The 27,254-nt window shown below is 37.0% G+C and overlaps 4 protein-coding genes across 7 annotated transcripts; 2 read left to right on the top strand and 2 right to left on the bottom strand.

The window, feature by feature from the left end:
* Positions 1 to 605: 605 nt before the first annotated feature.
* Positions 606 to 3,083, top strand: LOC124301216 (uncharacterized). Of its 2 annotated transcripts, none has more exons than XM_046755997.1 (3): positions 606 to 871; positions 1,097 to 1,296; positions 1,400 to 3,083. In XM_046755997.1, the coding sequence occupies exons 2-3, from the start codon at positions 1,111 to 1,113 to the stop codon at positions 2,999 to 3,001; spliced, it is 1,788 nt and encodes a 595-aa protein (XP_046611953.1). In that variant the 5' UTR covers positions 606 to 871; positions 1,097 to 1,110; the 3' UTR covers positions 3,002 to 3,083. The 2 variants fall into 2 exon arrangements, with proteins under 2 accessions (XP_046611953.1, XP_046611954.1); XM_046755998.1 differs by having other exon boundaries at positions 1,094 to 1,296.
* On the bottom strand, positions 2,734 to 6,549 carry LOC124299652 (radial spoke head 1 homolog). Its single transcript, XM_046752920.1, has 6 exons — positions 6,490 to 6,549; positions 5,954 to 6,218; positions 5,640 to 5,866; positions 5,416 to 5,529; positions 5,039 to 5,248; positions 2,734 to 4,199 (listed from the first exon to the last, which is right to left on the bottom strand). Exons 1-6 carry the CDS (start codon positions 6,547 to 6,549, stop codon positions 4,020 to 4,022), a joined length of 1,056 nt encoding a protein of 351 aa, XP_046608876.1. The 3' UTR covers positions 2,734 to 4,019.
* A 479-nt stretch (positions 6,550 to 7,028) lies between these two features.
* Positions 7,029 to 27,165, bottom strand: LOC124301218 (RNA-binding protein 42). 2 transcript variants are annotated; one of them, XM_046756001.1, is made up of 5 exons: positions 26,991 to 27,165; positions 26,501 to 26,724; positions 26,042 to 26,416; positions 25,714 to 25,908; positions 7,029 to 7,624 (listed from the first exon to the last, which is right to left on the bottom strand). In XM_046756001.1, exons 1-5 carry the CDS (start codon positions 27,029 to 27,031, stop codon positions 7,500 to 7,502), a joined length of 960 nt encoding a protein of 319 aa, XP_046611957.1. In that variant the 5' UTR covers positions 27,032 to 27,165; the 3' UTR covers positions 7,029 to 7,499. The 2 variants fall into 2 exon arrangements, with proteins under 2 accessions (XP_046611957.1, XP_046611958.1); XM_046756002.1 differs by having other exon boundaries at positions 26,042 to 26,413; positions 26,991 to 27,164.
* Positions 14,854 to 25,405, top strand: LOC124301220 (uncharacterized). 2 transcript variants are annotated; one of them, XM_046756006.1, is made up of 4 exons: positions 14,854 to 15,173; positions 22,670 to 22,982; positions 24,062 to 24,240; positions 24,358 to 25,405. In XM_046756006.1, exons 2-4 carry the CDS (start codon positions 22,762 to 22,764, stop codon positions 24,531 to 24,533), a joined length of 576 nt encoding a protein of 191 aa, XP_046611962.1. In that variant the 5' UTR covers positions 14,854 to 15,173; positions 22,670 to 22,761; the 3' UTR covers positions 24,534 to 25,405. The 2 variants fall into 2 exon arrangements, with proteins under 2 accessions (XP_046611962.1, XP_046611963.1); XM_046756007.1 differs by lacking the exon at positions 14,854 to 15,173 and adding an exon at positions 17,053 to 17,141.
* Positions 27,166 to 27,254: the final 89 nt, after the last annotated feature.

Genomic DNA, 27,254 nt, shown 5'->3' with positions numbered 1-27,254 from the left:
TTTCGATTTCACGGCAAAGTTTTTTTTTTCATAAGATTGTAATCGTCTGTTGATAGTTTACTATTGTTTTTAGAGATTGTAATCACATATTTATTGAAAAAAAAATGTACTTACGATCCGCAAAAAAATCATGGTCTGTACCACACACTGGTCTGACAGACCGATTTTAGGTTAAACAACCGACCTGTCCAGCTGCTATTGCGTCACTGAACTTGGTTCAATGCCGGGTAAGTTGGGGCATCTCCTAAACTTTTTTTTACCGCATAGGCCGAAGCGCTCTATTGTACTGATAAAAAAGTTAGCGTACTGTGAAATCCGCTGTCTGTCCCTCGGACCGACGTATGGTCTACTAGGGTTAATTGTTTATAAGTATTCTGTAAATTTAGCCATTTGCTGCTGCCTAATTATCGAGACAACTGTAATAAACCGGAGCACAGGCTTGTAGGTTGTATCGGTGTAGGTCCTAGAACGCCATTACAGGCCGCATGTGCCCCCAACCAAACTTTGGATCACGGCCCTGGCCGAGCAGACATTTTCAGTTCGTACTATACATAGGGTGCGTTCCAAAACTAACTGGTAGCGCTACAAACTCTCTAGAGGCAGAGCTGCTTACAAACACGGCAACGCAAAAGAGATAAAAGATCATTGATAACACTGGAATCTGATTTCGAAACGGACCTATAATGTGACTCGACCTTCGTTGACATAATTCAAAGAGTACAGTGCCTGGGAGTAGGTTAGGTTGGTAAAAGTGTCAGTTGGTGCGTGGTCCGTGCTTGTTTACTGAACAGAGAAGACCAGGGTTCTGCCCGTGTTCTGCCGGCGCCGCGTTTAAACAACATTGTGGCACTTACGTTACAGTTACGTGCAGGTAATTCAATTTTAATGCCTTTGTTGAAAATAGTATATTGCACCTAGAAGCGCGCAATTAGTTCCTGGTTCTCATAAATTGAGTTGTAATCTGATTTACGTACTTCATTGGTGAAATATTCGAATAGCTACGTCCCTTGCATTGCTATCATAGTTTCCTACGTATTTCTTCAGTTAGTTTTTCAAGAGGAAAACATGTATGAATTCGCATTTTTTTTATAAGCAGCGTCGAGAAAGCAGATGAGTCACCGATATAAATTGCGAAGTGTTGCGGAAGTCAAAAAAATCTGTGAGAGAGAAGAAACAGAAGAAGGAAATGACCGGCTTTCTTCAGATGAGGAAAGCGATTACATAGAAGAAGTAACAAACTCTGAATCCGAAGAAACTGTATCTGACTTGGAAACCACAGATGAAAGTGAATCAGAGGTATGAACACGAACACTGTACCGTTTTACACGAACATATTTCCATTTGGTTTTTTTCTCTTCTGACCATGGAAGTATAATGGTAGAAAATTGATTTTTTACAGTCTGCAAGTCAACAATATTGGGTCCAGACTGGAAGAAAACGTCAAAGGCCAACTACTCAAACGTCTTGTGATGGCAGAATACCCAGTGTCATTTATGGACATGACGGGTACCAGTGGTACTCAACGGCATGTCAAAAAATACGTCACCAAAATCATAGTACGAGTTTTTTGCCAGGTCCAGTTGGAGAAGCATGGAATGCTAAAACTCCACTCGAAGCATGGAGTTTACTCTTGAATGACACCATCCTGGAAAAAATCGTTCGTCATACGAATGAAGAAATTATACGATACCGAAATTCAATAGAAACGGAAAAAAATGTGAATCATGTGTACAGCAATGTGGAAATGCATGAACTGAAAGCTTTTATCGGAATACTTTATTTCATGGGCTTGCAGAAAACTTCATCTGCAAATGTTGATGACTTGTGGTCTGCCGGTTATGGTTCGGTAATATATCGAGCAACAATGTCAATTCACAGGTACCACTTCCTCTCGAGGATGATACGATTTGACGATAAAAATACAAGGCCACAGCGGAGAGAAATGGATAAATTTGCCCCAATACGCTTAGTGTGGGAAATCTTCACCTCTAACTGTACAAAGTTTTACATACCAGCATCATATTGCACAATTGATGAACAATTGGTTTCATTCTCAGGACGTTGTCCATTTAAAGTGTACAATGGCTTAAAGCCCGATAAATATGGCATAAAAATCGTTATGGTAAATGATTCACATACTTTTTATATGTACAGCGCGGAGCCATATTTAGGGAAAGTGACGACGGACCCTGGGGAGAGTGTTTCATCCTATTACTTGCGAAAATTATCCAAGCCACTACATGGGACCTTGAGAAATCTGACGTGTGGCAAATGGTTTTCTTCTGTTGAGATCTTCGATAAGATGTTACAAGATCATTCCCTAATGATGGTCGGGACCATCAAAAGAAATAGGAGACAAATTCCCGATAGTTTCAGAAAAGCAGGGCCTGTTTCATCCACAAAATTTGCATTCGATGGTACGAAAACATTAGTTTGTTACACTCTACAAAAGAAGAAAATTGTTCTAGTACTTTCAACCTTCCATCAAACTGTTGAAATCGATAAGGAGTCACAAAAACCAGAAATTATCAAATTTTACAACTCAACGAAAGGTGGTACAGACACATTTAATCAAATGTGCCTTGAGTATACCACCGCGAGAAAAACCTCAAGATGGCCTATAAGAATTTGGATGGCCATGCTCGATCAAGCAGCCATCAACGCAATGGTACTCTACAATTTCAATGGGAACAACCAGCTGCTGGCTAGAAGACAATTTTTGAAAACTTTAGGTAGAGCATTGATCGAGCCTCACCTACGCGCGAAACTGCGGACTGTAAATCTACGTCGGAACTTGCGATTGTATATTGAAGAAATTCTGGAAATTGAAAAGCCTATCGTTCGCACAAAGAGTACCCCCACCCCCGGAAAGCGGGCAAGGTGTGCTTTTTGCCCAAGATCTAACGATCGAAAATCCCGTACTGTTTGTGCAATTTGCAATCGAATTTTGTGCGAAGAACATCGTACACTCTACTGCCCACTGTGCAGCGAATGTAACTAACCATTTTACACAAGTTTATTTCTTTTCAGTATTATTATATTTTCCCGATGCGTAATATACATTATAAGTTGTAACAAAAATATTTATAGTGGATTATTATTGATTTTGTCCAGTTCCCAAATTTAGAAATTTGCAAATGCTCACAATGCTTTTCCGTTTAAATCGTTTTTTCACTAACTTCAATATTCTGAAACTGACTTTTAACTACACCATTCTCATCCTTATTAAGAGTTGAACAGATTTGATTATATTCAAATCCTGTTATCGCATATAGAAAGCTTATGCCAAGGAACAACTGGGGTGTACCGCCACTATATAGTAGCGTTCTAGAGTTTGAATGTCTTTATTGCGATCCTAGGGATCCAGTTAGTCTAGAAAAGGTCATTTGCATCAATTCTAAGACTTAAATAGTTCTAAGGCAAAAAGTTTCTGGTCCCAAGATCGAAAAAAAGCAAGGCTGGACTTTCATGATAAAAATTTGGCCAAATTTGAATAATGCTATAATCGATTCTTTGATGCATTACATTAACGTAATTTTGCAAGAGGAATCGATTACGCGTAGTCTAGATTCACTGCGAACCACGCATCGAAAGTGAGAGCCGAAAAATGGAAAATATCTTCATATTTTCTTCGTATATTCTCAGCTAGTGATTCCACGATCTTGTAGATGTGTTTCCACAGCTAAGAAATATACCGTCCTAACTCTTCAAGTAATTAACGCTGAAATGATCTGTAGATAAAGTGAAAGAAACATACCTTATATCTGGCTGGTGGAACGTTTTAAAAAAATTCCGTACGCAAAAACATGGTAGAAATTCAAAGTTTCCTAATGTCTGGGTGACCAGTCGCTATTGTTCGGTACTATAAGTTAGTAACTAACGTCTTATCGAAAATCATAAATGTGAATTGTAATTCGAATAATTATCCGCAGTACACGAATCATTATAATGGCCATTATCAAATTTCTGTCGAACTTGTCTTTAAAACTTGAACATTCACAACTGGCAATGAGTGATCATTAAAATTTATCTTCACTTGACACAGCATCTGCACTCATCGCATCATCGTCCCCGAAATATTCTGCACGTTCGATTCCCTCGCCGTGATATTCGCCTTCTCCTTCTTCGTGTTTCAAATATTCAATATCTTCAAGCCATAGATCCTCATCGCATTTATCAGTTAGCGAATCCGTAGACGCCTGCGAGGAAATTGAATTTTGTCAATTTCAATTTTAGTAATGAAATGGTTTAATGAAAGTGAAGCATCCCCTCAACAGAGACTGTCTCACAGTGAAATTTTACTTCCTGCGTATTCCCGAAGCTCAACAATGCACAATAAATACATGAGATAATATTCTGTAATTGGTGTACCTGATATAGTTTTTAATGCTATTATAGACGCGATTACTAATTGTTATTAGTATTTTCTACAGCGAAGACGTAATTAGAAATCGCGCAGTTGGCTACCATTAAAATTAAACCATCTCTCTAGTCGCTGTTTTACTTATTTACGAAGGCACTCGAAATAAAATGTTATTTTATTTTTTTATATTATATAAAATGTAGAGTATTTTCCTATTATTCACTAGAATTTTCCCCACCTTTTCTTTTGTGGAAAACTTCCATCGTAAAGATGGCTCGAAAAAAATTAGCTAAACAAAATGACAGAGGTGGCGATAATTGAATGCAATGTATAAGGCTAATCAAAGTTCTATAAAGCTGGTGAGTTATTTTTCTCATTTTCTTTTCACCCCTCCTGGTAAAAATTTGGCTGAAAGCTGCGAGATGTTTTCCACACTCACTCTTTTCCTCACACTCTCCATTCACTTTCAAGCTAGCCACCTATTCTAAGTAAGTCTTCGTCACGTCAATCTACATCCATAGAAATATCTACCTGGGCTTTTTCTAACAAAAAAACCTGTTCACTGCACTTCCTACATTTGTTCTATCACATCAAGAACTTCTTCTCAGACGATTCATGCATGCATCTTACTTAAATAGCGAAGAGCTTCAAACTCTTGTGATACCATCATCTTACCTCCTCTTGCAGAGGCGCTGGTTCCAATGGAAGCAGATCAGGATTATACGCCGTGATATACCTGGCTCTCCACAGAGGTATGACTCCTTTTTTCAAGGGCAACGGCTCTTCGAATAGCGGTGGCTTGGATTGTGGAGCCACTTTTCCATCCTGCACTGCCTCTTCTGTGGTTTCAGGTACCTCTTCGATCATTCTCTCAACAGAGTCTTCCTGCAACAGTCTCACTCTCAGTATACAGCTGGTTAAAAATCGTGATATGCATAAAAAAAAAATCGAATATTTTACAGTAAGCACTGTGCAAACGGCACGACATTATATATAAGCGAACAAGGAACGCCCAAGATTGTTTATAAATTGGTAACGGGAGTTAAACTTACAACAGGCGCGTCGACCTCTTCTCGAGATTCGTCGTAGTCCGGATCCCGGATGTGAATGTAATGTCCATGCTGCATGCAGTTGCTCTCAAACGTGAAGCACCCTCGGCCGTAGGGCTAAATCATTTGGACGCACTCGAGGTTGTCAATCGGTTAAAAATTGATATGCAGAATCGAACAATTCGCAGCGAAGAAAAGCTGCGATAAGATCAAACTTGCTGTTCCACCTGATTCAGTTCCCAAAATCCGTGAAAGCGGTGTCGAGGATGAATGAGCTGCCCTGGACCCTGCATACGGTCCTTGATCCAAGTTCCGTTAAATTTCGTACCAGTCGCCTCGAACAAGTACGTTCCCATACCGTGTCGCAGATTCTTCTTCCAGGATCCTTCGTAGACGTCCTTGTTCGCATAGTAATACGCGCCAAAGCCGTACTTCGTGTCGCGTTTCCAATCTCCTGAGTTCGTTCAGGGTTAGGTTTACCATTAGTGAAATTTCTCCAAGCACGCGGTCTCCTGGTGATCCGGAAGCCCGGCTTTTATACCTTCGTACTTAGTTCCGTCCGGGTACCAAAATGTCCCGTGACCATGCTTCAAGCCGCGGCGCCATTCGCCCTCGTAACGCGCACCGTTGCGAAAAACGTAGAGTCCTTTACCATGCCGCGATCCTTTGCAATAAGATCCGACGTACATATCGCCGTTCGGTAGGAGTGCTTTGCCCTGACCGTGTCTCTCGCCTTGTTCGTTTCGTTCCCCTTCGTATTCCTGATGCCAGAGGTTCGAGGACAAACAATTTGGTACTCGATGATATTTTCACGAAGGAAATTTGGGACGTGTAATACGAGATAAAATAAATGAGGGCATGCGGGAAGTGCCTTTTGGCTGTGAAGAGCATAACCGATGACTAGATCGTACGAACAGCTAGCATGTGAATTTTCTACTCCACGCATTCCACCAAACTTTGAAGACAGCATGGGGAGTGAATATTATGACACAGACTCCTTCGGGAGTTTCAAGTTTCCTTTGTTGAGGTTTTCTAAGCTTACAAGCGCAATTCAGGTACTCAAATTTAGGAACTCACGCCGAGAGGATTGCGGTCCTCTTCTCCACCCTCACCGTTTGCTTCAGTTCTCGCGGGCATTTTGGAAAGTCAGGTTTTATCTTTTAGAGTAATGGGACGTTTCCCAAACGTCAAGGATTTAATTTACACCGTCTGAATAAGGCTGCAGGTAGTTATTCTTAGAAACAAGTATATGTATACGGATACGTGCGCAAGTTCAGATTTCATTTCGAGCAAATTCAATTCGATTACTAAGGTTCGTATTAGTCACGTATTTCTTTACTTTTTTTAAATAGGGTGTAATATGCAGTTCTTTCTAACGTCGATTGGTAAATCGATATGATGCGAATTGTGTTCGCGGGAATTAAATTTGATTCGTGTAAACTTCTTTCCATAAACACTTGCGGTAAAGTTACAACAAAGTTAAAAGTACACAGTCCACAATTCAACGTTCGGATTAACACATTATACAGACATGATAACAAGCGTGTTTCTTCGATTACACAATGGAACGTATTTGATTTTATTAAAAAGTTGTAAATAAAAATAACTTCCGGATATAATTTGACATGATCAGTTCAATTCTGTTGCGATTTTATTATTTTTATCGAAGTAGCTTTTTTTTAAATATATATATATACAAAGTCTCACGTACATTTTATTGTTACAACAACTTTCAGTATCCAATCGCCATACGCACGCGGAAAATTACACAACAAAACGTATTGAACGTATCTGCAAGTAACAAGCGGTACGCATTTTTTCCTCATCGAAATTAGGGTAGTGACATCTGTGGCACCGAAAGTGGCCCGTTTAACATACAAATTATATAAACAGTACTCGTCAGCCAGAGATGCGTTTCTCTTTTGGCTAAAACTGTATCCTAAGTATTGCATACAACGCGACGCGTGTTGCAAATATTATACACAGATAAAAGACCAAGGATTTCGACTTGAAGATGGTCGACAAGGTCGGTCCGGTGTTTCGCAAGAAGTTGACGTAGGTAAACGGCGATATCGACACCGTCCGCATCACCTGCCGGTGAGTAATCCGATCAGAGCCTGCTTTTCCTTTTCCTTCTTTCGAACGCTGTCCAAATTCCTCTGCTTCCATGAGCTTTTCCGCAACTTGATGGGCCGCGAGCCGACGTACCGTCCTGAAATATTGATAAACAGAAAAAATTAAACATCATTTTCTACGGGAGGTGAGAGAAAGGAAAACGGAGTTGAGAAATTCGCGTACATCGACAGGGTTAATTATAAACCGATACCGAGGGAATTGAAGTTCGTTATACCGAGTCGCCCGCTGGAATTTATATATTAAGTATTGAGAAAAATGATACATACGAGTATATCGCCCACGCAATAGCTACGATCACTTTTATCGTCGCATATAAACTCATCGACTGGTTTTTATGCGGTGACAACGAAGCCTTATAACCCCTGCTGCCATATTCTCACGGTAGAGCACTCGAAAAACCTACTTTATTCATCGAGTATAACAACACCCTCGCGGAGTTTTTCAAGTGACGCAATCTGGTTAATATCGAGACTGATATTGTATACGTGTATAAAAACTAATGCCACGTATGATAATTTTCACACGTTCAACTTATAATTAATTCCAGTTTGATAGAGGGGACAAAAATTCTTCGTCATTTGCTGGAGTGAAAATCTTTGTTATCGTTGCGAAAATTGAAAATTATCGAGATACGAACGAAAGTTTCGTTGCATGTTTATGAAAGTTGGAGGAGGATGCGGGTGCAGCTGCAGATATTATTTCATTCCGCGTGTTCTAATCGGTTTACCAGTTTTGCATACAATTGTGATCACGACGCGGTTTCACGTTTATCAGAAATATTCCGGAAATTTTGTAAAGGGTAGGTAATTTCACGGGGAAATACGCATAATGTGTGACATACATAGAAAGAGGAAAATATTCTATTACTACTACTATAAAACCGCAGGTAAAACCACGACACGTTTAAAACGATTTTATCAAACCGCGAACATCGGTCTTCGTCAATGTTTTACTGAAGATAAGAAAAGAAAGATACGGACCCTGTGTTACCAAATAGAAAAAGAATGAACAAAGTACTTGCTTGAAATGTCAATTTCGGATATTAATAAGGGTAATGGAATTCTTATACGGAAGAAATTTGTGTACCTATGTATACACATCGGGTAAAAAATAATAATCTAAAGGTTGTTCAATAACATTTAGTAATATGACGTGAAGGATAAATATTTGCAATCAGATATAACGAAGGAAAAGAAAATAAAAATGAAATTGACGTGCAACGGGAAATTAAAATTGGTATTAAAAAGTATTCCGGTACACAAACAGGATCAGAGTTGTTAAGTTTTTATAAAAAATATTTTCACGCAATTACGTATTTCGCAGAACTGTGAACGTGACGGAAGGTTAACGTAAATTCTCTACGCAGGTTATTCTACGTCTAATGGTCTGAGTATTGTGTCGTTTCTAAAAGTAACGACGATTCGTTTCCTCACTGTTTTGTTATACGCCTGCATCACGTATTACAATATATAAGAAATGTATCTCACCTCGTACGTGTTTAAAATACACGTGGAATACAGAGCAGAATATAAAGTGAAAAAAGCCTGCTGTCGAATAAGGATCAAATGATAGATCTCCCCTTTATACCTTCTTATTCCTCTCCTTCTTCAAGGATTCTTCGATGACGCAGACAAAGAATGCGCAAAATAATTTTTCCACCCAGGAACAAAAGAATTGCGCAGAATAGATGACATCCAATATCGAAAATACAAGGCTCTCTTATTCTCTCTTGTACGTGTAAAATGATCTTAGGGCAAGTCGCACGTTGTCCTTATCACACAGATAAGACATATGCGTATAGAAATGTTTGGGGATTAAATTTTTCCCCTCGACGTACTGTGTTGAAGAAAAAAACTTAAATCGTTCATCTTTTATTGCGTGGGTTTTTTCTTCCCTCTCTGTCTATCAATTACTGTGACTGAGAAGTAGGTATTCTTAGAATAAAAACAAAGGATTACACAGGCCTGCGAAACGCAACCTTTAATTTCCCCCTCAAGTAACGATGCTTTTCTTTTTTAAAGGTATTTAGATATGTTGAATTGAAATATAGCGCTAGACTTTTTACAACACGCCAAGATTTATTTTTATGCATATTTGAACTATTTTTATGAAAAAAAATAAAGTAAATCAATGTTTTTCTCTTCTATTGACGATTCGGTTCATCTCATCATTGAACAGGAGTTTTAAAGAAAGCAGAAAAAGATATCACGAGTCTGTTTGACTTATCCAGTCTCTTAAGTCTTGTTTGAACCTAATGCTGTTCATTTTATATCTAATCACCAGTTTTATATATCATTTTATTTTTTTTCCCATGAAAATAGTTCAAAAATGCATAACATAATAAATTTCGATGTGCTGTAAAAAATCTAACGCTATATTTTAATTCAAAATACCTAAATACTTAGACAAAAAAATTATCATTACTTAAAGAGGCAATTAAAAGTTATAATTTGCGGGCCTGTGTTATTGACATTTCAGTAGAAGCAAGGATCTCTGTTATTCAGATTTAGCATATTGTATAGGATGAACATCGAGTTAAATATAAACGGTATAGTGAGAATATTTTTGGCCAACGTGTGCATTCGTTTCTTTTTTCCTATTTACTCGTGTAAAATACTTACCCCGCGAATAATATTGCGAGGAGAAAACGTTTAAGAGATATTTGGCAACGGCTTCTCTGCATTGCATTCGTGAAATGCCTTAGTGGAACATCATGTTAGTAACTTGTATACATCGCTATTCCTTTGTACAACTCGGTGCTTGTATAACGTTCGTGAAAAAAATTTGCTCTTTATATCCATTGAGAAACGATATCAGTTGAATTGGCAAATTAATCACTGAATTGCACTGAAGTGGAATTCTGTGTGCCGGAGGACTACGTTAAGTACAATTAGGTCAGTCAGAACAGCTTAAAATCAACATTTGCATGGAATATCGATTCGCCTTAACGGAGATCTATAAATTATACGCTATCCGATGAATAATATATTATACGTGCAGTGTGAATTAAATTCGCGGATCAGAGATTGTTTTGCAGTACTACTCGTACCATGTGATTATCGAATGCGTCTGAAATAAATTTTCCCACGCGTTTGCTGAACAATGATTATGTGATCGAATTGAAAGAATGAAATTCCAAGCAACTCATTAATTAATGGGACAGCTGGTGCCATGGTGGTAGCCAGACCGTGAAAATTGTTTATCGAATAATGGCTATACCCGATATTCAAGCAGATCGAGAGGTTGCAGGCTTGACAAAATTGAAAAACCAATTGACGTCAGAGATATAATTTTTAATTGTTTTGTAAATTCAATTATCGCTGTACCGCGCGAAACTTCTCCAGTTCTAATATCTCCGACGATATATTGTGTTCAGGTGGAATATTTAAGCCCCGAGTTATATATAAGAAAAAAAAAGTCTCCGAGACATTGTTCAATTTATATTATTACAATATGGTAACACAGCTCGTGAAAACAACGATTAAAACGGTTCTCCGAGTGAATTAAGTGAAAGCAAGTTAAATAAAACAGAGGCAAAGATGAAATCTGGAAAAAGGCAGTATATTGAAAATAGCTATACGTTATGTGGGTTTCAAGTCTAAGACAAGACTGGTTACCTAGAATAAGAACGTTAACTGTTATTGATTTACACGACAACGATATTGATTATGACAGTTGATGAAACAGCTGATTTAGAGAATATAATCCGTTGATCGAAGATGTATTAGGGATCTGGACAACTCCGTTACAATATGTATTATACGACTCAGCTTCTCTGTCACGCTTCATTTTCACGATGAGGATGTGAGAATAATAAGAATCCTGAAAAGAAATTGAAAAAATGTTTGTTCTCGTAGCATAAGAAGCAATTATCCACGTTATATACAACGAAACAAAGATGCCGAGGTTAATCTTGCAGAAATACCTTGACGATTTTAATCAAGCTTACCATTCAAAAAAACGTCCACGTGTCTTATACACCGCATTGAATATAATGTAATAATTTGTACAACGTAAATAACTCTACTCTTTCAGCATGCATCAAGGATCAATTTCATGCTTCATAACATCTTCTATACACACATACGCACACACAAAGTCGAAAATTCCGACGGGATTATCTATTCCATCTTCATCCGCAGCGCGGATTTTTCAAGTACAAAAATAAGCAACGCAATATCGAGATAAGAAGGGTCTGTTTTGGGAACGACGGTCATTGGCTGTCTTCAATGCGAACTTGACGTAGAGGCGTATCGGGTCATGATGGGTCATAGAATGACGTTGGCAAACTGCACAAGTCTAGGACCTTCTATTAACGATAAGGAATCACCTAGGCGTGGGATTCGGAAGCGACAAATCGCAGGGGGTCTCTGCACGAAGATACCGGCTCCTTTCTATTCGCCCACGCTTACGATTTATGCACAATAAGAGACATTCTGTCGTGTTATATTCCTTTGTATATATTCTGCGATGCATTTGTATAACGTTAGACTTGTTATTCACTACGTGGAAAACCATCCACCTCGAAATCGTTGAAAAGATGGTTCAAAATTGGATAAACTTATTTGTACACCTGTAGTTGTTAATGAAATGTGGTTGTTATTGCGAGGTTTTCAGCTTCGTCAAATTTCCTGCGCTCCTTGAATATTTGTAACGAGTAGCGAATTATAGAACGGCAAAAGAGGGAGAAAAATATCGCTGAATTTATTGACATTCTCTTGAAATCTACAAATCACTACAATTCTACAGAGGTGTTAAATGGTTTGCGTAATCGAAGGACTTGTACACGGATCAGCAGTGTAATTTTAATCATAACAGCGCAAGGTTACACCGGATGTTCCGGTACCTCAAACGCCGTTTAGATATCCGTTCAGTTTATCATCATCTCCGCGTCCCAATTACTCGATTGTGAACCAAAATCGAATGATTATAATAATGAAATTCTTTGCACGCGGGGAAAGCCGTTTAAGAGTAACAAAACCCCGGCCGTTATTGGAGTGTGCGAATTTTTAATCTAAAAACTGTGTAACATTTGACAAAAACCCGCAGAAATGAAAAAGCTAAACTTATTAATCCTCGTGACAGATTCAGTTTTTCCTACAGTCAATGGCTTGAATCTAAGCGAGAGCTTGATGCAGGACATAAAAAAAGGACAAAAGCTTCGCCGATGTCGACACAATGACTCCAGGAAAGCGTGTTTTTACCAACCTTTATTATAATGAAACATCGCGTAAAGCTACAAGCGCTACCTTATACATGCTGTATGAATCAAACGCTCGTTTAAATTTTCACAAAGGTTTATATTATTATTCATTTATTGGAGTGTGTGCTTCAACATGAATATAAGAAAGAACTTCTTTCGAGGGGAAACGAAACGGTACACAATGATTTTAATACAATTTCAATATAACGCGCTGTAATTCTGTTTGAAAAATAAATAAATAAACAAATAAATAATAATAAGATACTTTCTTAATCTCAAACCTAATTCGTAAACTTTAGGTTTCATTACAATTATAATTGCAGCCTGTTCCCGGCCCGCAGTGAATAGAAACAACTTGTTGCTTCGGCGCGACTCGAGTCTTTATCACTGAAAAACACGAGGTTGAAGTTCCTAACTTCAAACTATTGAAACATTGAAGAAAAATTCGATAAATCACTAATTTGTAATTTTACAATGGATTTGACGGCGTGGAATTTTAAGAATGGCAATACAGGAAGGAAAGATATATTTCATTGTTCTTCAACTTCATTTTCACCTCGACGATCGATTTCCCGAACTTTCGTCGAGGAAAATTAGGTAATCATAGTTATAACAACATTCGTCAAGCGCTGCGCGATTAACCAGAGTTATAATGTTAATTATGAAATTCGGAGCTCTGTCTCTTCATCCGCAGCTGAATTGTGAAATATGGAGTATAAATTTTATATTTTTCACGGAAGACTATGTTTCTTGTCACATGTTCTTACAATTAGGTTACACCTACAGCCCGCGATCAATCGCCTACTCGTGTAATATATTATTAAACATATTCACGCCTAGCGTATATACAAGGGCGCATAGCGAAGGTATAATAAACACATAATACATATATACATATGTATAAATAAATATATTTGAAATTCCTGCAGAGATGAGTTTGAAAATGTTCTCAGATGTTGAAACTAAAAATATACTTCTATACGCACATGCATTCTATCGGTTGCACATTTTTATTTTCTATATCCTGAGTCAAGTACTAAATATTCAACAAAACCGCGACTAAAAATACACGATTCGTTCTATTTCTGTTATTCACATTTAGAATTCCATACGACTTGTGTGTTTCGTGAGTAAAAATTCTTATCGCGTTTCTGATATATATATATATATATCAGAATATAAATATATATATCAGAAACGCGAAAAGAATTTGTATTAAAAATATATATATATATATATATTTTACATAATATATATATATATATATATATACGTGTTGTGTAATGGCGAGATTTTCATAATTAATTATCGAGTGTATATCTCGAAGTCATGACCCAAAAATCGTTCGTAGAGCTGTTAAATGGCATGGAAAAAAAATTACCCGCAAGCATCAAGTAAATAAATAAATAAACAAACACAACTAAAAAAAAAAATTAATAAAAATTCCACGAGGATGTATTACCGAGTGAGTAGAAATCTTTCATCCCTTATCAACTCGCCTCCTCGGTCTCTAATTATTAAGGTATATGTAACAAAGATATACCTACACCTCGGCAATGCAAGACGATTATTATATTGGTTTATAGGTGGTATATAAATAGCTACAATAGCCAGTAAATGGAAGATTGATGTAAGTTCATCAATTATCGTACGCGTACGATGGATGTGAGATAGCACAGCGACCTACGTGTGCGTATGCACGTACGTATATGTACGTAGACACGATGGGATCGTCTTTATTGTTATTGCAGGGTTACGCGACGTCGATTTGCACGAGTTCTTCTTCTCCCTCTACGCAAAACTGCAGGATAAAAAAGCACGTGCACACGCGCATGCAGATGCTTCAATTTTTTCCTAGCCCCCCCCTCCCCCCACCCCCGATACGCGCCGATTTTTATGCAAATAAAAAGTATGAAAAAGTACACACACAAAAAAAAAAAAATAATAATTAAAAACATTAAAAAAATTTATACATGAAAATGGTGGGGAGGAAAAAAAAAGTTTTCGACGATTGGCTGATAATATATCCTAAAATCCTATTGGCCTGTCTTATAAGGGTGGGAGGTCCGGTTCGGGTAGGGGTTGTTGAATTAGTAGCGAGACGCCGTTCGTCGCGACGCACTCCGACGCCGTCACCCTGGCAGTAAAGGAAAACCAAAGTGCAGCCTGTATAACACAACGCGAAGCATCTACAACTGGTGCAATTAATTTTCGAGGGCTTGGTAGTTTGCAGAGAGCGATAGAGAGAGGGGGAGAGAGAGAAAGAGACAAACAGACACGAGTGAGATCGTAAGATCAAGTAAACCAAAGAGAGGTGTTAGAAGAGTTTTGACGTAAATTATACAGGCAGCAACGCGGAAAACGAGACGAACGATACGGGGTAGAAGAACCCAAGGAAAACGACTACGAACGAATGCGACAGGTAAATGAAACTTTCTTTCTTACTTAATGGCGAACTTTCGGGGTAATCGTGAAAAGTTAATCACTCGTCTTCGTCTTTTTATTTTTTTTTTTGCTATTCTAACTTCTCTTCGAGAAACAACTGCTGGTAACTCTTTCAAGCATCGTTTATAGAAAAAAGGCAAAAAGTGAAAGTAATTAAAAAAAGCTAACATTTACACTGAGAAAAGTTACATCTGTTATTGTTATCATTGGAAATTTTCATAAAGTAGGCAACGATACAACAACGATTTAAATGTTATATATTCGAATTAGAAATAAAACGTACTACGAGAAACTATTTAGTACGATTACAGTTGCCGATGGTAAATTTTGTGATTGTTGGAGGATGAAATCTGTTTGCTTAGTTTACTAAAAAAATTTCAATTAAATTAAAGCCGCAACATGAATTTCTTATTGCACTAACGGCGAATTATCATCGCCTTAGTTGGAAAAAAATTTGATAAGCGTAACTATAATCAAAAAGAACAGTAACGCATAGTAGATTTTCTGGTTACAACTGCAAATGAAATTTTCATTTCGTACTTGGAACTTGTATATTTTTCGGTTATCATGAAAAACTTAAACGACTGCATAGTAAAAGTAACTAGAATTTTTTCTGTGTATCGTTTTGAAAGCGCGCTTTTTTCCCCCCGTTCAACGTTACTGAAGAATATAAAACGTCAAACTAATATCTGATGGATTCCGATTTTTACACTCGTACAGCACGTATTATCGTAATAATGACATAGATTTGTAATCTCGTTCTACCTTTTCACTTCTTTCTGGAGAACCAACTATAATATGCGAAACAAAAATTTCGTCACCTTCAGTTTTACACGGGGAGAAAAAAGTTTAAATGACTAGGTGGTTAACTTCTTACGTTATGGTTCGTAACAAAAAATGTTGGTAAATTTCGAAAAACAAAAAATTTCAGAGATATCTCATTTACAATCTTTTCTTTCTTCTTTTATTCTCGGCTGAATAATACGCTTCCGTAAATGACAATCTCGTTGATATCGAACCGTGAAAATCATGACTTGTGCATGTACGTTTTTTTTTTTTTTGTTTAAATTGTGGCATTATAATATATTAATAACGCGCGGGGTTTCAATTTAACCGCGAGAGTAAAAATACCTAACAGCCGTATCTGCGACTCCATTGTCGGCCCGGTTTAGCCCGAATATGCAAACCAATATGTACACATATACATGTATTAGCTCTATTGATACAACTATACATACATTTCGAGCCCGCGTCAAATCTCTGTGCGATATTTGGCGGGTTAATTTGGCTAATATAACAATCGATCACACAGCCCCTGCGGCGCGAATTCGCGTTTATTTCGATAAAACTTTAATCGGTAGTACAATACATAGGTAAAGTGGGTACCTGTGAGATGGATGTCTACAATTATAAAGTATGATGAGATAATCCGTGAAAATGGAGAATCGTTATCCACAGAAACAGTAAACTTTAATACTCTTATCGGGGTTCGAGAATATTTAAAAAAATTGACGATTGATCGATACCATACGCGCGCATCGAAATATTCCCGATGAAGTGTGCGTATTGAACGTATCTGCGTACAAAGATGGCTGGTATTGTTTCAATGTAAACCGCAAACAAGGTAGGTGTCATCGCGGTTTATGAATACCAATTGCTCCGCTAATTCGAACGTCCGATGATGAAATGTCGAAGTTACGTGACTCCGCACGACTGGCATTCCATTCATAATTCGTCAGGATTGTGTTGGTGCAAAAATAACCGTAACCGTATTAAACATTGACTACTCGGCCGGATCAAGAGCGTAGGTGAAACCTCCGTCTGCAATGTTCGGCCAAATTGATATCCGAACTCGATTAATTGGCTCCAGATACAGGTTGCAGAGATGGACTGATCGTTCGAAAGTGGTCCTTGACCGAGGATCTCGTGGGTGCAACCACCGCAAGTAAGTTACAATGTTACATAAAGCTGGATTCCTCGAGTTGATCAACTCGAACGAACGATTAATTTGAACGGAACTTGTGCAGATCTGTGTACGTATGTTTATTTTGCGGTTACCTCTGACTTGGCGCAACACAACGTGCTACACTACAGTTTGTAATTAATTTCGGTACGTAAGCACAACTTCGTATGGATAACTGTCGGGGGTTTGAGAGAGCTCTAGAATTAAGACAAGTAAACTAACCGAAGGTATAGTCGGAACTTTTGATAATGTAGGTACACAAAAACCTTACAGAAGTTTGGAACGAGCCGAAATTCTGTTATAATATTGTTAAAGCCTTTCGATTTAAGTCTATGGGAAAGCAAACTTGCGTGGGGAAATCATGAAATCAATTTTTATTAATTCCATCCTTACACTGGCATGAAATGAAACGAAATGGAAAAAAAAGGAAATTACACATTCTGAACCATGTATGAACAGAGATAATTTAACTTTGATGCTGTGATACGTTATCGCGTTGGTAGACAAATTTCGGTGTTTCACTGGCAAAGGTTCATGTTTTATTTATTCATTTTTGTTTTTTTCCTTCAATCGTCACACGAATAAATCTCTCTGTGTCCCAATTTGCGTTTGTTTCGGACGAGTCATGTAAAGAACGGAAATAACGAACAGAAACGTTTCTTCAGCGAATTCCCGTGACATTCAACCGACGATTCGAAATTCTAGGATATATACAGCATACACGACCACTTTAATTACTGCAAAGTAAGTTCAAGTAAAATTCGCCTATCTATAACGTCAAAGCCCCGACTTCACCCGACTTAGTAACGTAAGTTGCGTAGGTTATTTCCAAGCAATAACATAATTACAGCTCAAGATCCGGATAGAATGTACAAACGAGTCAATCTTCGAAAATAATTACAATATCCATAGACAAAGCCATGCAGCACGTGGAGGTGCTCATGATGTGTGAAATTAAATCGTGGCAAGGGAAAGTGTTTTATAACTTTAAATTACCAGCGACTCTACGATAAACTGTACCTCGCTTTTCCCTGCATATGGGTTTGTTGTAAACTCTTGCTTTTGACATTTATCAACATTAATTGAAGTTCAATAAATTATTCGACTTCATTAAGTAGTTACGCTTCACTGTCGTTTCTTTTTTCTTTTTTAGAACAAAATTATCATCGATAATATCTCTCCGTTTGCGTGTTTTATTGAATCTTATAGAAATTGAAAATAATTCTAGAAAGTAAGAGGTAATTTCTTTCAGCATACTTTTATCTTTTCTTTCTTCTTTTAATTCTTGCCAACGTGCAGTACCTCCGTGATGCAAAAATAATAGGCAAAATCTGGTGACGTAATGAAATTTCAGAAATGGGTCACAGAAAAATATATATATATATATATATATACACACACAACGATGGGTTGAAAATATGCCTCATCAATACGATGTTAATAGCGTACTTATCTCACGTGACCGGAAAATCGAACTTTTGTTATAATCCTATACAGGTTGAGAGTTTTCTCAAGTGGCAAATAAGAAAAAATAAACAAACACGCAAATGAAAATCGGACAAAAACAAATTTCCAGAGCATTTTTGTTCGCGTATTAAAAAATATACGCAATATTGAAGTATTCCGAAGCTCGTTTCGCGTTGTTTTTGTTGCTCTTACATTTTCTCTTTTCCCGCAACACGCATATATGAAGCCATCACCGTTAAAGGTTACAAGCTGGGTGAAGTGACTGGCAAACGAAGCGTTCTCGTGGTGTCTGCGAGTTGTAAAATTGCCACCATTTCATTCCCCAACCCCGCTTCCCTCCTCACTGAACTTAATCGCAATGATAAATATAACGTCGTACTAAAAATAATACGGAATGTCACAGAAATAGATACACGCATTGCAGTAATTCCCCCGCAAAACTGCTTGTCTTCGACTTTAACTTAATCATCACACACGAGCATATCGTCGCACTTGCCTTACGCTGTACAAGCCGAATAAGTACGATCCACTAGAGTTTAACAATCTGAATACATGCAACTGAATCCTTAATCTGCCAACCTAAATAAATTCATGCGGACGGAGGACAATTATTTTCCGGAAGTGCGACAAAAAAAAAAAATCTGCAACCTTTAGAACGCGAGTTTGACTTTTCGGCAACTCGGCTTACGAGTGTTGTTTTTAAAAGAAAAAACATTAGGATTGGTATTTTTTAATCTATTATTTTCATGCAACGGTTGTCAATTGGCAATGTTGAATAAAATGAACTGAAACTAGTTTAAGAAAACCTGAGGTATCAATCGCGTGGTATCAATGGCTACAGATACAGTACACATCTAATGACGTAAAACCGTGTTTGACTTTCAAATCTATAAACACATCTACTGGCGATGTTTTCCTAAAATTGCTGATGAAATTTGTTCGTTATTAGACGAAATTTGGTTGAGGCTCGGTTAACTTGATGAAAATATACGAAGGGTTTACCGAGTGTATAAAACATATTTTAAATGTACAAAATTGTTGCGCTTTTCTTTGCTGCTGTTCCCTCTGAAGTTTGCGTCCAAATAATGAAAACGAGAATGATATAATAATTCTTTGAAAAAACCAGAATGAAAAAATAATATACACAGCGAAAAACAGTCCAATTTCATTATAATGGCCAGACGGTTGAATAAAGAGTCAGTTTACTGATAGAGCGATGGGATCCCTGTTGCAACGTTATGCTCGTTGAAAGAATTTAGACGTGGAAAGGAATTGGCAATTAGACGAGAATTCAAGTGAAACTGAAAAAAGATCTAATCATCAGAGACAAAATGTCGTTATACCCAAATATCCTTTTCAATGATTCCGAATCGAAGCAAACGATTTATCATAAGAAATGCATAATCTTAGATTCTTCTGGGTTTGAAACACCGGCACTCCGTTCAATAAGCTTTCGATTTACAATGACACGCGTAACAACATCAAAACGCAGTGAGTTACAACTCAATCAAAACGGGATTGAATCAACGGAAATTTAAAAAAAAATACAAAACAACTGCAGGCCAAATTGAAATTGTAGGTTTTGCTATCAAATTTAATTGTCATTCAGTATGGACGATGGATATAAAAATAACATCAAGATAGAACGAATCATTAATTCAATGATAATTTTTTTAAGAATCATATATAGGTATATATATCCTCATCAGATGTGTATATATATATATGTATATATATGTATATATATATATATATATATATACACACCTATGTATAAGTATAATATATTTAAGGCTCTCCGCATCACAACATTAAATTACTTAAACTAAATTTTTATCATTGAATTAATAATTCGTTGTATCGTTATGTTAGTTTTATATTATATAGATATACATTATACATGTATAATATACTTCTTGGTAATTGCGGTTCGAGATTTCGGTACAACTTGTTTACAGTTTCTCGATGTTTTCTTAATAGATGAAGGCTGCACAGTCAGCGAATAATAATCAATTAAATACTGTTTACCGCAGAACAACGCTAGAATTGCGTTACGGGATAAAAAGATATTTGTAACACTTATGCGTATAATATTATGCCATCAGACAAAGGAATACAATCAATTACGGCAATCCTTTGAATCTTGACGCAAAAATAATTAGGTATCATTTAGTATCGATTTTACCGAAATATTACTTTTCTTTTCTAATTTTCCGGAAAAACTGCAATTCCGGTTTAAAATCGATTAAGTCACGCGTTTCATTAGTCATAATAAAATCGAGTATACACGAATTTGATTGCAAAGAGAAAAAATCAAATTTACGGTGAAAAAATAGAATGAATTTTACTTTGATTTTTTTTTTTTTTTTTTTGCATTTTTCATCTCCTATTCGCGTGTGCCTGTACACATGCACATGTGAATTTGAAGCGGTCAACCAGCCAGTGAGATAATTGTGCGTGATCGAATGATGAGAGTCACTTGACTCGCGAGTAAAATACTGTATACAGATTGCAAATCGTACATGGAACGATGATCGTCTTTTCCTTGTTTCTTCTAATTTAAAATTTACGTGACCAGCTTGGCCCCGATCAAGCACGATATACTCAGCTGTCCGGTGAACTTTTTGCCACCTCCAGCTTATCAACGGCGCCTCGCTATCAGCCGGCAACCGTCACAATATGTCAAATAGAATTCCCTTCCTTTTAACGGGTTTTTTTTTTTTTTTGTTTTTAAACCAAGACAGAATAATTGAAAACTTTCATTATTGAAACCATCTCACTTTTCCATATAATCCGAACCGAAGATTGAAATTCTCAACTGATACGACTTAGTTATAGATTGAAATTGAAAGTGATCTGAGAACCGTAAGACACATATTTCTATGGTGTTCCACAGTATTTAAGCCATTGTATAAAATATGTATGCACATAAAAACATCTCAATTAGACTTAAGATTCCATGTTCCGGGTATTTAACGAAATTTCTATACATCATCGACCGGTTAATTTTCCGTAAGTTTCTTACAATCCTTCGTGATGCCGTTAAAATTTTAGAACGCGGGCATCGATAAAAATTTAGTTACACGGGTAACGTACCGAGGTTCGACAATTTTAGAAGAAATGTATTCCGAGAGGGAGAGATTATTTCTAAAAATAGTCGCACCGTGAACTTACTACCGCGCTAGAAAATAATTCTCGAGCAAATTGAATTTCGTGTAACACCATACGCCACGTGCAGCGTATTTTCAGACCCCTGCAAGTATTGAGTTATACTCAGAAAGTGGTGGGCTATTATACTTGAACCCTACGTGGTTGAAACTGGCTCTGGTTCAAAAATTGCATTGACTTGTTGAAAGGTCTCACGCCCTGATCTCGGATCTCACGTAAATCGCAAAAAAATGAAACGTCTCTTCCTCGCTCTCTCTCTCTCTCTCTCTCTCTCTCTCTCTCTTTCCCTACGGGGAAAAAAAAAATTCTCATACGTTTTCATTCTAACAAAATATAAGAATATTTAATGCCAACGCAATTCCATACCAACGTCTCACAAACATTCGATTAAACGAATTCGATATATTCTAAGTTTCAATTAGAATTTTCAAAGAAAAAAAGAATAAAGTTAATACAACCCGATATGACAAAACAAGAATAATGAGTCATGGAGGAAGGACACACGGGGTAGGACAGTTTTACCCTCGTGTATAACCACGTGTCTGAAAACAAAAGGCACTGACGTTCCTTCTAATATTGATACGTAATACGGTAAGGCGTAGTGGTTGCATCCATCAATGTCTTGAAATGCAAACACACGGGGCTACCGATTGTGAGTAAGTCACCTTCGGCGGTTGCCAGACGTCTGGTAAACAGTCAAAAGTACATTTCCAGTTTAGCTTTTTTTTTTTTTTTCTTTGCGATACCACGCCAGCTTATCTTCGAGATTTTACCCTCTTCCTATTTAGAACTAATATTTCTATAATCTTCATCGACCTTTTCTAGACTTAAATAGCATTCAGGTTTGACGGTTCGTATAATTTTCTGTGTTACAGAAGTAAATTTGTGTAGTACATACACTTCGACGAGGTATATCAGCCTGCTGAGAAGAAGAAAAAAAGAAGGAAAGGAATAGAAAAGAAGCAACATGTTTCCTATATTAGAATCTAGAATGATGATTATTTATCAAGTAACTATAATCTTGAGCTTGAATGCACTTCTGGTTCAATGCGCCCCTTTTCTACACCAAACGACCGATGGATCCTGGGATGAAAATATGGTGGATTGTTCGCCCGGAGGACGTTGCTGGGAATATTTACAGAGACAGGAACTACCAGCTAAGCAAGATTACTATAAAGATCCTCTGAGGTAGATAAAAATCTCTCACTAATATGTAATACCGATCTTTATCTAAAAAAGTTTTATTCAATAGGTTCATTTAAGTCTGACTTTCTCATGTAATTAATAGCTACTGCTCGATCGCAACTCCAAACTTTTGTCATCCATATCTTCCAGTCTCCACGATTTTATACACCCAATTTATTTCACGATTTCCAACGAGGTGTGAACCTTGACTTTGTTCAAAATTAATTAGAACTAACGAAATCTCTTCTATTATTCGGAATTAGCCGTATTTAATCTCACTTCATCACGTTTCTTCGGATTAATATTTCACGTTAAATCGTGTTTCAATTTTATTTTTTTATTTCTTTTTTCTCTCTTTGTGAGTATGAAAGCTTTTACAGAAAAAATCGAATTGCGATATTCTACGTAAGAAATTCTTTAAACTTAACTGAATAACAGAATGAATAATACAGAATGTAAGTTATCTCAACATCTGGATTCAGCTGTAATGCCCCACATATTTAGATTGGAAATCTGAGAAAGAAATGAGCTGTCTCTTTGACCTAATAGAGTTGAACTATCAAAGTGCCATTCGTTCTGACAGATTAATTAATGGTCTATATGCAGGAGAAATGAGGGAATTTATCAGGCTAAATGATTTGACAAACACGCGCAAGTGCCATCGATAATATTGATAAGATGTTGAGAAATTGAAAAGCAGCTATCCATTACACAACTTGTATATACCAGACTGACGCGAATTTTAAAAACAGGAATTACGCTTCGATTATGTATGTTTTAGAGAGGGGGAAGCAGGCAAAGTTGACTGATTCAGTCAATTTAGTTCTCCGATTTAAATTAATTATCTCTCATGCAGCATTAACACGTGTACTGAACATCTCCTATCGCTTCACTTGTTATTTGTGACTAAAATTTTATCGATTGTGTGTATATTAATAGCTCAAAAGTTATCAACGTTTAGACAGATGACAAAAAAAATTTGCATGGTACTAGAAGCATGATTAGCAATCCGTTGATTCAAGCGCAAACAGTTCTTTTATGAATATAAAATTAAACTAAACATTTTATTTCTATACTTTCAGACTCCAGAGTCACCGGGATCAAAATTCAATCGTTGCGCAACCATCTCTAGACACTTTGCCGCCAACTAATAGAATAGCTAAAAAAGGTGTATTCACCTCTCGCGGATGGGGAGCGGGTGGAATGCCTTTTTCTGTATTATATATGAATCCGCACAGTTCGCGCTCCAACAGTAACACAGGTAAGGTTTGGCTGGGCTTTCAAATTATTATGGATTCTTCTGGAGGCTCAATCTGCGTACATTTTTTTCAATGATCCAATACATGATTACTTTCAAATAATAAATTTGCTTGCTTAGGGGCTAACGAGATCGAACCGGTGAGAGCACTTCCATTGGAAAGCCCTGCTTCGCTACCACCACCCAGACACTCGACCAATCGCGTAGCCCTACGAAACGGAGCTTCTGGAAGAAGGCAGTACTCCATAATACCTCAACTCTTTGTATCTTACGGATGGGGACCGCTTGGGAAATAGTTATTTCCAGATAAAAAATGCGAATGTGACTAAGGGACTGCGCGATTAGAGGAATAATTACTGTAATCTCACAATTCAAAGTTTGCCAAAGAAAAGTACTCTTCGTTAATAACCGCATCAATATCTCACAGAGTTAAAACAATTGTCAAATAATGCTATATTATCAGGACTTGAAAAAAAAAACTTGAACTTCAACCCAATTTACCAATTGTACAAACTGCCATTCTGTAGGTAACTCTAAAATTAGCCACTTTATGAAATGTATGAATTTTCGAATATTATTACAAGAATCCCAATCATTTATTATGCTTAAACTTTATCAACATAATCGTATCAAAAGCAGCGTTTATAACGTAACAATAGCTAAATTTAAAACGATAAAAAAATTCACTGTAATATGCAGAATTCGTAATCAAGATTACCACAGCTAATTTCATTGTTACTGGTAACTGTTACGAATTTCGGTGGTAAATACAGTCTCATCACATACAATCTCAACATTTTATGCGCACGATATGTACTTGAAATGAAATTGTTGTCATTTATGTATACTATTACTGCTATTTATTTACTAATATTCATGATAAGTAGTTATTTATTTATAGATTTTAATTCAACGAATAATGAACGATTATAAGATTACTTTGAGAAATCTTTACGACTTATTTTTTCTGCTTGGTTAATTCTCAACAACTGCATAAAAACTCGATGTATAGGCTGGAGCAATTATTGAATAAACATGCTCAGTTTTACTAAGCTCTAAAGGTAATAAATGAACTATGTTTCCAAGTAAAGCATAAAAAGTATAATGAATATATTTCTAATATGAGGATTACCCCTTTTCTGCCAAAGGTATCATAATGTGTTATTGAGGCATGTCAAGAAATAAGATGTCTCTATAAATGCAAAATCAATCAATGACTGTGAGCAAAGGAATATGAATTTGACAACAAATATTAAATGAAAATCACACAAGACGGCATGGTATGATTTCAATTTCCAGATATCTTTTTATTATTTGCTAGGTGTATGAGTTTCCAACACTAAGTATTAGCAACATTCCCAGAATCGCTCGACATCCAACTTACGATTAGCTCAAAATTTTAAGATCGTAGTCATGGAACAAATGCACACAAGAATTCAGTTCATAATTCGAGAATTAATAAGTAACAAAACTTACCGTTCATCTCTTTCATGGCCCTGATGAAGTCTTGTGGATCCTTGAATGAAACAAAACCAAAACCTTTGGTTTTATTCGTCCTTTTGTCCCTCACCACTTTTGCCTTCTGGAAACTTGGGTACTTGCTGAATACTCTGACTAACATTTCGTCAGTAACATCATTTCCCAGATCACCACAAAATATTCTAAAGTCATCTGAGGAAAAGTAATGATCTCGGTTAATGAAAAGACAACTTATCAAGATGTTAGGGCAAACTTTACAAATAAGCTCAATTAAATTAAGTAAATATGATTTGCTTAATAACTTTGAGTTTAGAGCAAACGTTACCTTCGTCCCATTCCAAGAGTGATGTGTCTTCCCATGTTTGCCCACCAGCCATTCGTATGATTTTTTTGTTCTTTTTTCCTTTGCCTTTAGGATGCGTTTCCTCAGCACTAGCATTGGCCATAATCGAGCTAGCTTTTCCTTGACTGATTGCTAACTCAGCTGCTGTACTGACACCTTTAGCTTTAACTTTCTTTTTTCCCTCGTCCTCAGGAATTTTAGTATTAATTATTTGCTCTATAATTTCCTGACGGATGATCGGTGCTGAAGTTGGCTCATATGTTTTTGGTGTAGCACTCAAGCTATTATCCGATGTGTTTGGTAAGAACGAGTTGCTTATTTGAGCAGGTGATGAATACGTCGACATTGAGATAGCTGCTGAAATTAAGTCATTTGAAAACTTGGTAAAAAATTGTCAGGACGATGTAATAAATTAAAACGAATCATTCATTTTTTCTTTACATTGTCTTGCAACTTGTGGGGGTATTAGCATTGGCGGTGGTGGTGGTGGCGGAGGTGGAAAGCCAATCATAGGAGAGAATGCCAACGAAGCCGCAGCTGCTGCTACCACTGGAGTTGGTATTTCATGCTGTTCGAGTTGCCTGGCTACTTGGCTGTATGTGTTTACTCCTATGACAGGTCTGACTACAGAGGTAACAAGCTGCCCCCCGATTTCAGCCTCAAACCTAAACATTGTAAACATATTTGTATGTAAACAGAGTGAGCAGCAGGGCTATCCTTATACGTGAAAAGATACAGATCTGTCATGTAGATGAAGGTAAATAAGATTTTGAAATTCAGACAGATGCATATTATTGTAACTTAGATGAATTGTTTATATGATTATGATGTACGGATGTTGATTGAAAAACGTATCGTGACATCTGAGGTTAGGGGAAAACTGAAGAAGTTAAGATACACATTTACCAGGAATTGAGCAAGTTTTAATTACCTGTTCATTTCATCTTCCATCTGCCGAAGTTTGTCGTCCATGTTCACAATAATTTTGCTACTTTTTTGTACTAGAAATTAGTTTATAAACAAGAAAACGCTGCGTGAAATATAAATCCTGCTCTGCTCATCTACTCTTGGCCACTCTTGGCCAGGCGAACCGATCACCTAAGTGACAACAGACCGTAGTTCTAAAATACGCCGCAGGCCCTGATGTCGTTGTTCGCAATGTTTGTTCGAAAGCATTCGATAAAGAAGTAGACTG

Source organism: Neodiprion virginianus, chromosome 3 (assembly GCF_021901495.1).
Source record: "Neodiprion virginianus isolate iyNeoVirg1 chromosome 3, iyNeoVirg1.1, whole genome shotgun sequence".
NCBI classification, from domain to species: domain Eukaryota; kingdom Metazoa; phylum Arthropoda; class Insecta; order Hymenoptera; family Diprionidae; genus Neodiprion; species Neodiprion virginianus.
The sequence above is the reverse complement of the archived record's forward strand: the minus strand, read 5'-3'. Positions and strand labels throughout refer to the sequence as shown.